Raw genomic sequence first — 16,850 nt, forward strand, 5'->3', positions numbered from 1 at the left:
GGCAGGGAGGGCAACAGATGTTTAGATTCATTTAAATTCACAAATCTCAAATGAATTGTTACCTTGATTACCTCAATGCTTCATGCTTGAACTACATCGAGATAAACAAAAAAAAAAACACGCAGACTCTTAATCATTCGCCAACACATTATCTTTGTACATGTTGTTAGCAAAGAGCACAGCACAGCTGTTACGGGCCGATCTGCCTGCTGTTGCAGATTCAACGGTCCAGTAAAAATCACATTTCACAGATGCTCCTGTCAAACAGACAGAAGATTCAGACTTGAAAAGAAACACGTCCAGCTATTTCCAATCAACCTCTGTGGCGGACTTGTTAAACACTCTCCCTCAATGACTGACATGAAGATAAACAGTTTGAGTGGATAACAGGTCCTTTCTATACTGTCACAGACAATAGACACTAAATACTCTTAGCTGTCAGCACATACATTTGAAGTCAGAAGTTTACATACACTTAGGTTGAAGTCATTAAAACTCATTTTTTAACCACTCCACAGATTTCATATTAGCAAACTATAGTTTTGGCAAGTTTTTTAGGACATCAACTTTGTGCATGACACAAGTAATATTTCCAACAATTGTTTACAGACAGATTGTCTCACTTTTAATTGACTATATCACAATTCTAGTGGGTCAGAAATTTACATTTACTAAGTTAAATGTGCCTTAAAGCAGCTTGGAAAATTCCAGAAAATTGTCAAGCCTTTAGGCAATTAGCCAATTAGCTTCTCATAGGCTAATTTGCATTAATTGGAGGTGTACCTGTGGATGTATTTTAAAGCCTACCTTCAAACTCAGTGTCTCTTTGCTCGACATCATAGGAAAATCAAAATTTCCAAACACGTGAAGGTACCACATTCATCTGTACAAACAATAGTGCACAAGTATAAACACCATGGGACCACGCAGCCATCATACCGCTCAGGAAGGGATGCATTCTGTCTCCTAGAGATGAACATAGTTTCATGCGAAATGTGCAAATCAATCCCAGAACAACAGCAAAGGACCTTGTGAAGATGTTGGAGGAAACAGGCTGACAAGTATCTATATCCACTAGTGCCCAACCGATATATCGGCCGACCGATATATCGGTATCGGCGTATATTCTACCGATATGCACCGATATGAAAACTGTTTTCAGAACATATAATGCAGAAAACAATGCTTTAGAATTGGTGTCATAGCATAGTTTGTCCAGCAGAGCGTGCTCCGACTCCACTGTTTACAGAGCTGAACTGACGGTGGCACTGCAGACAGGGCGGAGTTGAGCAGTGTCTCGGTAATTAACTAGTTTGTGAAATACATACTGGAAACTTAATAAAAATAATTTTCCCTTTTCAATATAACTAATATAACATTAACCTTGTCCCTCGACAACCATGTCACTCATGTCTGTTTGCCATTAGCCAACTATAGTTTGTCAGTGCAGTAAGTAATGTAGCAGATTGAAAGGTAAACATCAGGGCATCTTTTTGCAGCTCAACAGACAACGGTGCGGTGGTGGATTGTGTCTGATGAGTGTTGATTTCATGCTATGTTGTTACCTAGTTGGTGAGACACAAAGATGGAAACTAAAATAAACAACGTCCGTCTTTTACTCTCCGTGACAACGAGCTTATAGCTAACTAGCTAACCATGTAGCTACTTTCATTGCTTGTCAGCTGAGTGGAAGCTAATGAGTAAACATGTATTCACCAAACTGTTTTGTTCAGGATTCACAGTTTGGTACCCCCTTCACCCGAACAATTTCAATCATTGCATGTATAAAATGTAATATTTAAAAGTCTGGTTTTCCACCGTTGAAAGTTTCCCCTGAACTTGTAAAGCAGAATACAGTGTAACACTGCTGCTTATCTGTTTATCTTGACTCGGCGGTATTAATATAGTCAGCATTTGACCGATACTAAACAGTACTGATGTTTATTTAGCTATTTATTTTATTATTTTTTTATTCTTTATTTTAATGGTCAGCATTTGACTGATACTAAACAATACTGATGTTTATTTAGCTATTTGTTTTATTTTTATTTATTTTTTATTTAAATGGTCAGCAATTGACTTATACTAAACATACAGTTCTGATGTTTATTAAGCTATTTATTGTATTTTTATTTATTCTTTATTTTCTCAGTGTTCATTTCTAGAATTTGTTGACAATGTATAATAAAAATGTCAAATATTCTTTGATAAAAATATTTGAGAAAGCAGGCTTCTGAGTACCTTTGCATAGTCATAGCTGTGCAAAATCGGTGAAAAATCCACATAGAAAAGGTGTTTTCATTCCAGCTCAAAAATTAAATATATCAGCCACCATATCGGTAATCGGTGAATTTTCCCTCTCTAAAATCGGTATCGGTCTCAAAAATCCCATAACGGTCAGGCTCTAATATCCACAGTAAAACTAGTCCTATATTGACATAACCTGAAAGGCTACTCAGCAAGGAAGAAGCCACTGCTCCAAAACCACCATAAAAAAGCCAGACTACAGTTTGCAAGTGCACATGGGGACAAAGATGTTACTTTTTGGAGAAATGTCCTCTGGTCTGATAAAACAAAAATTGAACTGTCTGGCCATAATGACCATCGTTATGTTTGGAGGAAAAAGGATGAAGCTGAAGAACACCATCCCAACCGTGAAGCATGGGGGTGGCAGGATCATGTTGTGGGGGTAATTTGCTGCAGGAGGGACTGGTGCACTTCACAAAATAGATGGCATCATGAGGAAGGAAATGATGTGGATATATTGAAGCAACATCTCAAGACATGAGCCAGGAATTTAAAGCTCGGTCGCAAATGCGTCTTCCAAATGGACAAAGACCCCAAGCATACCTCCAAAGTTGTGGCAAAATGGCTTAAGGACAACAAAGTGAAGGTATTGGAGTGGCCATCACAAAACCATGTCCTCAATCCGATAGAAAATTTGTGGGCAGAACTGAAAAAGCATGTGCGAGCAAGGAGGACTACAAACCTGACTCGGTTACACCAGTTCTGTCTGGAGGAATGGGGCAAAATTCCAGCAACTTATTGTGAGAAGCTTGTGGAAGGCTACCCAAAACGTTTGACCGAAGTTAAACAGTTTAAAGGCAATGCTACCAAATACTAACAAAGTGCATGTAAACTTTTGACCCACTGGGAATGTGATGAAAGAAATAAAAGCTGAAATATATAATTCTCTCTACTATTATCCTGACATTTTACATTCTAAAATAGTGATCCTAACTGACCCAAGACAGGTAATGTTTTCTACAATTAAATTTGAGGACTTGTGAAAAACTGAGTTTAAATGTATTTGGCTAAGGTGTATGTTAACGTCTGACTTCTACTGTACATGACTCAAGGTAAACCATAACAATTTTTTCTGCTCACCACAGCGGAAAACCGTTAAACTCTTGTCTGTTTCTGCAGAATGCCTCCATTTAAACAGCTCTTTTTCCTTTCAGAAACAACAGACAGATTTGAAACAAGCCTCCAAATTAAACAGTCATCAAGATTTTAAAAGGCACAAAGTAAACTGATTTTATACAACCTCACAGCAACATAAGAACAAGATAATGAAGAGACAAAAAAAAAAAAGCCCATCTTACTCAGCAAACAAATTCAAATAATTATTGTACAAGTTTGATCCCTGGCTTCCTCAACCAGACAAGAGGTTTCCTTTTACAGAGGAAATGCATCATGTCTGGATGTCTTTGGGTTTGCACACACACATCATCCTTTGGAAATAACATCAATACAAAACAATACAGACTATTTTTATGAAGAAAACATAAATTTCAAAATGCACTGTTGTAGAAAAACACACAGATTTATATGAATATACAGGTGCATCTCAATAAATTAGAATGTTGTGGAAAAGTTCATTTATTTCAGTAATTCAACTCAAATTGTGAAACTCGTGTATTAAATAAATTCAGTGCACACAGACTGAAGTAGTTTAAGTCTTTGGTTCTTTTAATTGTGATGATTTTGGCTCACATTTAACAAAAACCCACCAATTCACTATCTCAAAAAATTAGAATACATCATAAGACCAATAAAAAAAACATTTTTAGTGAATTGTTGGCCTTCTGGAAAGTATGTTCATTTACTGTATATGTACTCAATACTTGGTAGGGGCTCCTTTTGCTTTAATTACTGCCTCAATTCGGCGTGGCATGGAGGTGATCAGTTCGTGGCACTGCTGAGGTGGTATGGAAACCCAGGTTTCTTTGACAGTGGCCTTCAGCTCATCTGCATTTTTTGGTCTCTTGTTTCTCATTTTCCTCTTGACAATACCCCATAGATTCTCTATGGGGTTCAGGTCTGGTGAGTTTGCTGGCCAGTCAAGCACACCAACACCATGGTCATTTAACCAACTTTTGGTGCTTTTGGCAGTGTGGGCAGGTGCCAAATCCTGCTGGAAAATGAAATCAGCATCTTTAAAAAGCTGGTCAGCAAAGGAAGCATAAAGTGCTCCAAACTTTCTTGGTAAACGGGTGCAGTGACTTTGGTTTTCAAAAAACACAATGGACCAACACCAGCAGATGACATTGCACCCCAAATCATCACAGACTGTGGAAACTTAACACTGGACTTCAAGCAGCTTGGGCTATGAGCTTCTCCACCCTTCCTCCAGACTCTAGGACCTTGGTTTCCAAATGAAATACAAAACTTGCTCTCATCTGAAAAGAGGACTTTGGACCACTGGGCAACAGTCCAGTTCTTCTTCTCCTTAGCCCAGGTAAGATGCCTCTGACGTTGTCTGTGGTTCAGGAGTGGCTTAACAAGAGGAATACGACAACTGTAGCCAAATTCCTTGACAAGTCTGTGTGTGGTGGCTCTTGATGCCTTGACCCCAGCCTCAGTCCATTCCTTGTGAAGTTCACCCAAATTCTTGAATCGATTTTGCTTGACAATCCTCATAAGGCTGCGGTTCTCTCGGTTGGTTGTGCATCTTTTTCTTCCACATTTTTTCCTTCCACTCAACTTTCTGTTAACATGCTTGGATACAGCACTCTGTGAACAGCCAGCTTCTTTGGCAATGAATGTTTGAGGCTTACCCTCCTTGTGAAGGGTGTCAATGATTGTCTTCTGAACAACTGTCAGATCAGCAGTCTTCCCCATGATTGTGTAGCCTAGTGAACCAAACTGAGAGACCATTTTGAAGGCTCAGGAAATCTTTGCAGGTGTTTTGAGTTGATTAGCTGATTGGCATGTCACCATATTCTAATTTTTTGAGATAGTGAATTGGTGGGTTTTTGTTAAATGTGAGCCAAAATCATCACAATTAAAAGAACCAAAGACTTAAACTACTTCAGTCTGTGTGCATTGAATTTATTTAATACACGAGTTTCACAATTTGAGTTGAATTACTGAAATAAATGAACTTTTCCACGACATTCTAATTTATTGAGATGCACCTGTACATGCAGAAAGCTCACCCCTCCTGTAAAATCAACATCAGCACCAAAAAGAAAAAACAATAGTCTTGCCAATTACTGACACTAGAGGGTAGGCCAGCTCAACAAATGCAAAGTGGACTGTAGCATGTGCAAAATCAAAAGCTTGTGATTGGTTAAAATTAAAGACTGGTGCCAGGGTCAGAAATTAATGCTTGGGGAAAAACACCACCAAAAGTGACAAAAATGCCTCTGAAATTCAAAATTTAGGGGCAAAAAATACACTTGTAATGAATTTCCTATTTTTAATTTGAAAATCAGATATATTTACTAATATTCTTGTTCTAGGCCTCATCCATATCACATAAAATAGAGTTTATGCTGATTTCATTTCATAGGTAATTCATTTGGAATTTTAATTCATTTCAAATTATTTTACATAAAAGGATGACACACAGTGTTTTTATATGGTATAAAAAATATCCTCATAATGGTACAAAATGCCTCATAATAAAAAAAGAATCTGACCCTGATCGATGCAATCCCTAAACTGAACTTGACACAATTACAACATTTTCACTTTGCACTTATTTTCTTGTGGAATTTATATTGAGCCTGTGACACTAAAATTGATCAGAATCCGCAAACTCACCAGCATTCACAATGGCATCCACCTCAAGGGTAGTGATGTCACCTCTGTGCAGAGACACTTTTCTGGCTAAAGAGAAAGATGGTGGTTCTTCTTCCTCTGTAGCTGTAAGAAGCAGAGAGAAAAGATTAACTTATATAAGATTATTACAAAGTTTGTACTACTAAATGTCAAGTTGCATGTTGACTCGTCTTTGTTTGGAACAAACATGTCAGGTTCAGAGGTCTTACAACAGTCCACTGACACATATCCACCCTGTAAACACTCTCATATAAAGGGCAAACACTGGATTTTGAAGAGGGAACTAGACTGGATGAAATTGGATGAGAAGGGATTTGTCGTGAACTTAAATAGACAAATGATCAAATGTCAAACCTAACAACATTAGTATTTACACATTCTGACCTGCTCAGGTTCTCTATAGTGGAACAGGAGTGTTAGGTATAGCTCTACAATAGTAAAGTCACCTACTGGATGCTCATAACTTTGTACCATATACCAGAACCCTGAGAGAGTGGGAACCAATGAAATCAAATCTGGCTGGTTAAAGCACTGGCATGTAACACTGTACATATGGGTTAGCAGAAAAGATACTGTTGTGGTCCAACTGTGAGAACATCCAAACCATCAAGCCACAAACTGTAACCATTGGCCAGTCGGTCAGCCCAATTAGATGTCATAAGCTGCAAGAGTATGCAAAGAATGATCAATCATTTATAAGCTGTTTTCACTGTGCTTATTTGCATAATTGCTTATAACACATCCTACAGACTGTCCTCTTAGATTAGCAGTGCTGGAGAAAATATCTAATGTGAACTAACCAGTTCAGCTCCTGTCAGTTCATCTGGCACAGGACAAAGCCATTTGGTGGAGCACAAACAGGATGGGCTAGGAACAGACCTCATCCAAGACAGTGAAAATGTCCCATTTAGCAGTTTTGACATACACTAACATACACAGAATTAAATTCATATCATAAAAAAAAAAAACAGTCGAAAACAAAAGTTGTCTGGCCTTTGACTACACAAAACTCATAAACATCTAAAATCACCTGTCAAATACTTTCAATAAAACCTCATTTACACAAAATATTGAAAATGTCCAAAATGTATCAAATGAGACTCTCGCACTTCCCTAACAAACACTAGCATTTCAAACATTATCCACCTTATTTTTCAGCGAAACTAGGGCGCCGCCATTATCAACCTTGAATGTGGACCACTTCCGGTATAAGCCACTTTCAGCTATTTTATCTATACAAAAATACTACATTAGGCTGTTTTATATTACAGGCTGGCATTAAATGTCGACATATTATTATAATTAATTACGGTTTTCATAAACTCATTGGTTTTTAACGCATATAGTTTTACCGTTTATCACATTTTGCCATCGTTTATCACTCACTGTTGCAGAGGCAGAATGAATGAAATCAGGCGCTGACAGGACAGTTCTTCGTGCTGTCTGACACACCTCCACAAACTTTAAACAACCAGCAGAGAGAAGAAAGATGCTGGGAAAATGCTGCTTCAACTTTCTTTGCACCAAAACTGCATCTTGTTTCATTTTGGCAAAATAATAAAGGCATTTTACTCTCCATTCTTGTCAGAGAGCATTCTCTCTTTCTTAGCGGTGTACAGTAAACAGACACACAGATCTGGCATTCAGCATGGCTTATGAAACATTGCCTTTGGAAATAAATAAATAAAGGCATCATCGGAGGTTATGCAGGTACATATGAATGGAGGTTTACATGGAGACATGATCTCGGTAAAGAAAGAAGCAGATCTCATTATCATCTCTTCAATACAACAACACACAGCAACAAGCAAATTATTTACTTACTCTTTTACTATAAATGCTGACGTTAGAAAATTATCCGACATTGGCACATAATTCTGCTGTACATCCTGTGGTTGTGTGACAGTTTATAAGCCCATATCACTAAATTCTGGTATTATAACCTTCTAGTTATTTACACTGCGGTCAATGACAGCAGAACTTTTTCACATTCGTTGGAAATGCAGCCGCTGCTTACTTTCGCATTGCAAAATAAGGTGGGTAAAGTTGGCAGTGGGATTTAGAATGTTGGGAAACATAACATGTCATTTTCACACTGCCCCAACAAATACCAACATGTTTAACACACTGACCCAACAAAACCCAACAATTGTTGAAATGTGATGTTTGGTTGGGCAGTGGGGAACTAGCCCTTAAAGTAAAAAACAAGTTACCGATAAATAAGAATGACCTATATTCAAGCCTAAATGAAATCTGTTAATTTTTACTGCATTTTCGGAACTGATTTTGGGGTAGGTTTAAATCTGTAGAGCTCTGCCAAATGGAGTGAAACAAAGTAAAATGTGTTAAACAGAGCTGAGAGTACAACTCTCTTACTGATATCTTAAAACATGATCAAATTAACCAAAATATTGAAATATTACTATTTGGTCAAGCATTTTAAGAGTATAAACACATACTGCCTCAAAGAGTCACTATAAAGTTGAACAAAAAGTTACAAGTGTGTGGATCCATAACAGAGTTTTTTAAAGGAATCGTTTACCCAAAAATTATAGTACATTTCCCTATGTCATCTCAAACTCGTATGACTTTTTTGCTTCTGCGGAACACAAACAAAGCTATTTTAATGGAGATATGATGTCTGTTTGTCCATACAATGCAAGTGGATGCAATTCAAGCTCAAAAAAGGACAAAAAAAAACAGCATAAAGGTAGTAATCCATAAGACTCCAGTGCATTAATCCATGTCCATGGACATGGAGACTGCTCATGTCAAGATTTACAGTGTTATAATTTGGTCTGTTCTCACCCAAAATCACTTGAATAGCTTCAAAAGACATGGATTAAACCACAGGAGTTTTACGGATTACCTTTATGCTGCTTTTTAGGGCTGGGTATCGCCAGCCACCTCACAATACGATACACATTGCGATACACATCATGATTCGATATACATCACGATATCATGATTATATTTCGATTTCGCTTTTATTTTCAATTAATTTGGGTGTATTTCAGTTATAATGTACATTTTGCTTACATACAGTATGAAAGAAATTATCTTTCAGCTAATGCTGTTATTCATTATACAGGGAACCTTCTAACTTGTTAAATTGCAGACATATCAATTGAAAAAAAATTTTTTTTATAATTTTCATCATTTTGGTGACATTTTAGCTTTTTTTATTTTCTTTTTTTTTTTAAATATAGTAGTCCATGTATTTTATCATTAAATATGATGTATTGAAATTGCATACAATGTAGTATACTATTACATATTTGTTGTTTATATGCCTAATTTGTACTATTTACAATATTTATAGACATGTAGAACAAGTGCTAAAACGGTACCATCTCTTTAAGACCTGTGGCAGGGACTTTGACAGTAGTGTTTGTTTGGTCGAATGGCTTCTTTACAGCATTCATGCTGTGTGAGATTAGAATTAAATGTTTCTTTTGTTGTTTTTGATAAATAACTGACTGTAGAGAACAGAAAGGAATTTAAAAGAGACATTATTAAACAACAAATGATTTGCTTGGATCTAGTCTTCGAACTCACATCACACAGAAAGAGTCAAAACTTTTACTCTCAGCAGGCAGTGAAAAGATCTCTGTGCTGAACTTCTTCGCAACTACACCACTCAAACACTGGTGAGTGAAATCTAAAAAAAATGTACCAGCTAGTGGCTAATCACAGACATTTTTTGTAGAATATGTAGCTGTGGTTCCGCGAGTGTCTCTTCTGTGCACGCAAGTGTTTTTGATGTTGCTGCGCGAGTGTTTCTCCAGAGCAATCTCGTTAGGGTTATGGTTAGTGCCATGATGCTAAGTGCTTCACATGCACTTGGGGGGCCCTAGATCAGGCCCTGGCAGGATCAGTTTCAGTCTCTTTCATGCCTCATAGAAGCATCTCTGACTGCACTGAAAATATCACGAAAAAGTATTGTGATATATCGATATTTGATTGTATCGACACAGCCTTTTTGGAGCTTGAAAATTTGGTCACCATTCACCTACAGTGTTTCATGGAAAATATAAAGTCATACAAGTTTGAGAAGACATAAGGGTGAGTAAATAATGAGAGAATTGTCATTTTTGGTTGAATTATTCCTTTAAGAGAGACGTCCTTTCATTGAATTCAGAGTGCGCTCCTCATCTTAAGAAAAAAGGACTTACACCTACTAAGCACTTTATTAGGTACACCTGTACACCTACATATTAGTGCGATTATCTAATCAACCAATCGTATGGCAGCAGTGCTATACATAAAAACATGCAGAGATGGGTCAGGAGCTTCAGTTAATGTGCACATCAATCATCAGAATGGGGAAAAATGTGATCTCAGTGATTTCAGCCATGGCATGATTGTTGGTGCCAGATGGGCTGGTTTGAGTATTTCTGTAACTGCTGATCTCCTGGGAATTTCACACACAACAGTCTCTAGAGTTTACTCAGAATGGTGCCAAAAACAAAAAACATCCAGTGAGTGGAAGTTCTGCAGATGGAAACACCTTGTTTTTTTTTTTGTTTTTTTTTTTTAATCCCCTTTTCTCCCAATTTGGTATGCCCAATTCCCACTACTTAGTAAGTCCTCATGGTGACTTCGTTTAGTAGTTGCCTCCGCTTCTGAGACAGTCAATCCGCGCATTTTATCACATGGCTCATTGTGCATGACATCGCGGAGACTCCACATGTGGAGGCTCATGCTACTCTCCGCGATCCACGCTCAACTTACCACGCACCCCATTGAGAGCGAGAACCACTAATCGTGACCACGTGAAGGTTACCCCATTTGACTCTACCCTCCCTAGCAACCGGGCCAATTTGGTTGCTTAGGAGACCTGGCTGGAGTCACTCAGCGCACCCTGGATTCGAACTCGTGACTCCAGGGGTGGTCCTCAACATCAATACTCGCTGAGCTACCCAGCCCCGACGGAAACACCTTGTTGATGAGAGAGGTCAACGGAGAATGGCCAGACAGGTTCGAGCTGACAGAAAGTCTACATAACTCGAATAACCACTCTGTACAATTGTAGTGAGCAGAATAGCATCTCAGCATGCAGAACACGTCGAACCTTGAGGCAGATGGGCTACAACAGCAGAAGACCACATCAGGCACTTTATTAGGACCATAGTGTCCCTAATAAAGTGCTCAGTGAGTGTATAAAACATATTTTATATGTTTCTGACCACCTAAAGGCTACTGTGAAGAACTCTGTGTCTGTTTCTAAGACCATTTATGCCTCTCTGTACTGCATATACATCATAAACTATCATTCTTATAAAAATAAGCTAGGATAACTAGTACAAGAAGCTCAACCATCAGACATATCAATGTGGCACAAACAAAAGTTCTACAAAAGGGACAGTGGCTGACACCCTTTTCAAAACGATGGCAGCTTCATCCATAAATAAGCCATGACACTTCACTATAACAGGAAGAGTTCTAAAACTATTCACCAACATAAGACAAACCAATATAAATTTGCAAGTGACAGGTTTGTCTCACATGGCAGGCACATGTCACATGCCAAATTCAGGAGTATCTACCCCAGTGTTGCAGCAACTGGAAAATAGGTCTTTAAAAGCAAATAATCTTACTTAAAATTCTAACTGGATGGGCCTCATTCCAAGCCCTTGTAAAATGACTATAAACGCACACCTGTGAACACATTATATGTTACCGTGTCAAGTTGTTACATTGCTTGGCAATTGCAAACAGCCTAAAATTAGAATAAAGAAGTACACTACTTGGCAAAAAAAAAATGTTCGTTCCAATCATTATTAATAATAAATGTAACTGTTTATTGTGTCTTTATGTGTGTCTTTTATCATATTGCTGTTGCCACAGTTTTATAAAAGCATTAATCCACTCAAATCTGTTGGTAAAGGAGAATCAAAATTACCACTTTAACTGTAGTAAATTCACTGTAAAGCATAGACCCTCATGGCTATTTACTTTTTTATACTGTGTGTGCCAAGTCTTAAGATGTACCTGTATTGTTGTCATGATTTGCCCAAGTGTGAATCTTGTCCAATGCCAAATAGCTGCCCCGATATTCTTTGCGTCTCTCTTCTAGTCCAAGGCTAAGCAAGCGATCTGTGCAATAGAAGAAATGAAGTTATAGAACAGATGATGTCATAATTTAATTCCATTTCATTGTGTTATGTTACTTCAGATACAGACAATAATACAGACAAGAGAATATATCATGAAGCAAAGTTAATCAGTTTATACAGAATCAGAGGGGCTCATAAAGGAACATCTGTGACTTTCTTTGTGCATCACTGTCAGAGTGGTGCTCTTTGGTGTGGTAATTGTGGCAGCCGTGCAGGTATGCGTGAGAAAGAAGTGACAAGCTAATGAGGGTACACTGTTCAGTATACAGCTGCAGGCCCAAGTTGTATACTTGACATGGAACCACACAAGTAAACCAGTTCTATCTAGTAAACAGTGAAAATATCATTCAGTATCAATGACTGGTTTCCGATCATAGATTTATTTGTTTACTTTGAGGCATGATCAAAATTTGAGGCCTTAAGTTAGTTTCATACACTTATTTAGGCTGCGGTAAAGTGGCTTTACACAGGTGGCTTAAATGTACAATACATTTCCTACTTTCTCTTTTCATTCTCCGTCCACACTGACAACTTGTTTCTATTGTTTTAGTTTCACTTTTGTTTCTGCCATTTATTGCCTCTGTTGCTACTGAATAGCATAAAACCAGTACTAGTAAGAGGCAAGCAAAAGCAACTTTTTCAGTGAATTTACTTTCCTTAATTCTTTATGTCTATTAAATTACTGCATCACCAGTGCCTCTGGGCTTCAAGCAAACCAAATCAGAAATAAAGTGATTTATACAGAGCATAGCAGAGATATAACTGGAAATTAGTAACTCGCAACATCTGGTATTTCATGAAATTTGTCCTATAAAGTGATATGTAATGTCATCAGTAGTTGTTATGTGGTCAGTATGGATGTCATAAAATATAGATTATTAATCGGCATATTATTTAATCGATATATTTTTGAGGCATCGATATATTCAAATTAGCCGACATTTAAATTAGGAGCCTAATTTGCATGCTTCCCAACTCACTCAGTTGGCCTGTTTAACAGTCTGGCATAATAGCTTTGGGAATCTACTCCAATTTCATCAATATTTTGTATGGTCTTAACAATTTTTTTTTTTTTTTTTCAGTGGCTGAGCATTGAAACCATCACAGAAATGTCCGTGGAGTACATAAGCCTATCAGTAATGGCATCACAAAACTAGAAAGCTCTCGTTATAATATAACAATATAACAGCAAAGACATTATTAAAGAACAAAGTTCTCAGCTTGTTTAAGTGTAGCCTTCATAAAGAATGCGGCTTGCATTTACCCTACACAAAATAAGTATTTTTAAATGTAAATTCTATTAATCAAAATCAATAATCGTGATTACAGTATCAAAGGAAATAATCGACTATTACGATGTCATAATCATGCAGCCCTCCTTAAAATCCACGTTTAACAAACTCCACTCCACAATATTACACAAGCTTGAAGACCCTCCTAACTCTTAAAACTAAAGAAATGTTTTTCACATTATTTCTGTCTCACTCAAGAAGAATTGAAATTTCATCTTCAGATCTTTTTGATAAAACAAGCTCCAAGCTCCAGTGCCTTTCATGCTGACTGCCTCTGCGTCTGCCTTATACCATCTTTATTAATGTATTTATTTTCTGCTTTTATCCTCCTGTACTCCCTATTGTTAGACAAATGAAGATTGTTCACAAGTGCTCCTTTAGAAGCACAATAGTTTCTTCATGATTTTAAAACAGCATGCTACACTCTTTCGCACAGATCCATTTAATGAAATCACCATCAAAACACATTATAAAGATATTATCGGTACTTCTTTATACTATACTACACTGTATTATACTATACCATTCGTAAATCTGATAGGCCAACAGTTCTTATAAAGCTGGCTCTACACTAGTAGACTCAAAACAACTCATTTTGACCAAGGGTGTCACACATGGAGACTGTTTTGCTGAGATCTCGCTCTTCTCGGTCAGAGGTATGAAAACACTTGCCGATTAAAAATAGTGGAGGGGTGACACACAAAACGACTCACCGCAACTATCTCTGATCCCTTTCACGTGGAGCTCGCCAAAATAACAACAGAAGTAAAACTGCGATTGCAATAAAGTGATTTCCTGCGTTTTCAGACCAGTAGCTTGCTTGATTGTTCCGAAACAGGGGGTAAAATGGTTTGGTTGGCTTTCACAAGATTATATTTTAAAATGCACCAAAACTGTAAAATTTCTGCCAAGATTATTTTTATCCGTCATTAGTTGCTTTTGCATTATTTCTGCAGAATTACAGAATCACTATGGATTTTAATCAGCGTTTGTGATGATATGCAGCAGAGTGTGATAAAAAAAAAAAAAAAGTTCAGATCAGCTTGTCATCTTATCAGTTCTTTTGAGTGACAGAATGATCTTTTCAAACAAAATGTGTGTTTTTTCAGTGCTTGAAGCCATTAACTAGGCAGGGAGTCCCAACGGTCAAGTGATTAACACATCCTGCTGAGAGGTGCTAATGGGAGCTCTGTCTCCCACTGACTGGCCGGTGATTATGTTAATGAAGCTAACACCTGAAAATCATTGGAAAAATCAGCTAGTGTACAGCCAGTTTAAGATTGTATTTATCATATTACATTGATGATCATGTGCAAGAGATTTACAGTATTGGACCATTGTATTAAAAAAAAAAAAAAAAAAAATGTTATTTCACAGGGTCTCACACACAGTACATCTCTGTATTAGCTCGTCATTTTCTGAGCAATTCTAGAACTTTGTATTGTGGCACTTTTCATCCTAACAAGACAGTAACAGGAGTCGCTTTTTTTGTGGTATTCCTCATTTGTAAGTCGCTTTGGATAAAAGCGTCCACTAGTGAATATATGTAAATGTATGGTGTGTAGAGTACGGTCACTGTCAACCTAACGGTTTACATTCCTACAACTTTATTGGACACATATCAAATACAGACTTCACTATAGTCCTAATTGTGTTCGTCAAAAAATATGATGCCTTGAACATTCAGGTCACACTCATGAAAAACATCTTGTAATATTTATGTTAAGAACAGGTGCCAGTTATGTGCTACAAATCCCTGAAGATGCACTCAAAATAATTTTCATTTAATCAAAAATTCATCTTATTTTAATGATAAAGCATCACTGTTGTTGCACAGGTTCATTAAGCTTACTTTGTTTTCAGCTCACAACACTAATTGAGTGAAAATATGATCACATCAAACAGAGATCAAACAAACTCCTCTTTTGTAAGTTGCTTTGGATAAAAGCATCTGCCAAATGAATAAATGTAAATGTAGAGATCAGCTGACGACTGTGACCATACAAAACTTCCAAATATACAACCATAGTTTCACTTCCCCAGCTGTGCTCCAGCCTAATCCTAGAACTCAGACTTCCTGCAGAGTTTAGCTTAAACTCCAATCAAATACACCTGGACCAACTAATCAAAGTCTTTTGGGATACTTGGCTGAGTTCAGAATGGCATACTACCCTTACCATTTCTGCCATATATACAGTAGATATGGCAGAAATAGTAAGAGTAGTATGGTAGTATACCATTGAAAATGACAGGCAGGTGTTTCAAAACAGGGTTGGCACTAAACTCTGTACGAAGGTGGATATTCAAGAACATTAAAAGTGCATGCCTGTACTATAATGGTTTATGTAATAGATTTACTTTATTAACAGCCCTACTAATTTGGAATTAAAATAACACTTTTATCCCAACAGGCTTACACACCTGTTACAGATCCAGTGCCCATAGAGTTACATGGGGTTTTGAGTTTTGACCAAGTACACAATGATCACAGTCCGTGGAAAGCACCACGTGGGTCTGTTTGTTACAATGTATCACTGGCTGCATCAAGCAAACACATGCATGTGCCAACTCGTTTTAAAAGACAAGGCTTACTCAACTCCATCCGGAATACATCAATAACAATAGCTGTTATTTTTCATTCAAACAGGTGCACATGATGGACACAATCAGGGCCTGGATCACAGCATCGTGTACATATGCTCTACCTGCTACTTAAGGTGTGCATCTGTCCATGCTATTGATGCTGCTGACAGTACATCGACATAAACATGCTTCACGCGCTATGGGTGGCGTGTGAAATCAGCATGCACCCAGTGCATGTCAAACCACAGACTGGCATAATATTAATGAATCCTGAAGAGACACGAGCAGAATCCAAAAGAGCCATACCTTTCTCCGCTCTCCACTCCTTTTTCTTTTTGCTCATGGTGCCGTGGTGTGAGGGCTTCTGGTAACTGGGTTTTGAGTTAAACAACCCCAGGCTCACAGTGATATGCGCTCTGGAAGTCAAGAGAAAGTGAAAGCGCTCCGGTAGCGTAACGCCTGAGAAACTGTCAAATTGTAGTTGGTGGGGAGACTGTGAGCTGACGCAACCGAACCTGATGGTAACCGTGGAGACTGTGTGGGTAATGACGTGCTGTGGTTGGTTGGCTCGTACGAGGAAGTGGTGTTGCGATTGGACGGCTTGATGCGGCAGTCAGATCATAGGCGTGCACACTTGACGTGACGTGCGGTAGGTTGAGCGTCAGAGCGTTGTAAGGTTGGTAGGGTAGCAACGGCGTGTTGCTCACCGCTGGAAAACCCTGGAGTCCCGTTCGTGGTAGGGGAATGCGGGAATGGAGCACAGATGTGTCTCATTTGTTTAGTCTCA

General features: G+C 38.0%; 1 protein-coding gene across 2 annotated transcripts in view; it reads right to left on the minus strand.

The window, feature by feature from the left end:
* The window catches only part of LOC127412386 (ADP-ribose glycohydrolase MACROD1-like), an 817,662-nt gene extending 801,083 nt beyond the window's left edge, over positions 1 to 16,579 (minus strand). Inside the window, exons 1-3 of one of the 2 annotated variants that reach the window (XM_051648695.1) lie at positions 16,370 to 16,579; positions 12,064 to 12,168; positions 6,052 to 6,153 (exon numbers count right to left, since the gene is read on the minus strand). In XM_051648695.1, the coding sequence (XP_051504655.1) occupies positions 6,052 to 6,153; positions 12,064 to 12,168; positions 16,370 to 16,406 (244 nt within the window). In that variant the 5' untranslated portion in view covers positions 16,407 to 16,579. The remainder of the gene's footprint in view (positions 1 to 6,051; positions 6,154 to 12,063; positions 12,169 to 16,369) is intronic. The other variant, XM_051648696.1, reaches the window with a different exon arrangement.
* Positions 16,580 to 16,850: the final 271 nt, after the last annotated feature.

The sequence above is a fragment of the Myxocyprinus asiaticus genome, chromosome 21 (genome assembly GCF_019703515.2).
Source record: "Myxocyprinus asiaticus isolate MX2 ecotype Aquarium Trade chromosome 21, UBuf_Myxa_2, whole genome shotgun sequence".
In the NCBI taxonomy this organism is placed as follows: Eukaryota; Metazoa; Chordata; class Actinopteri; order Cypriniformes; family Catostomidae; genus Myxocyprinus; species Myxocyprinus asiaticus.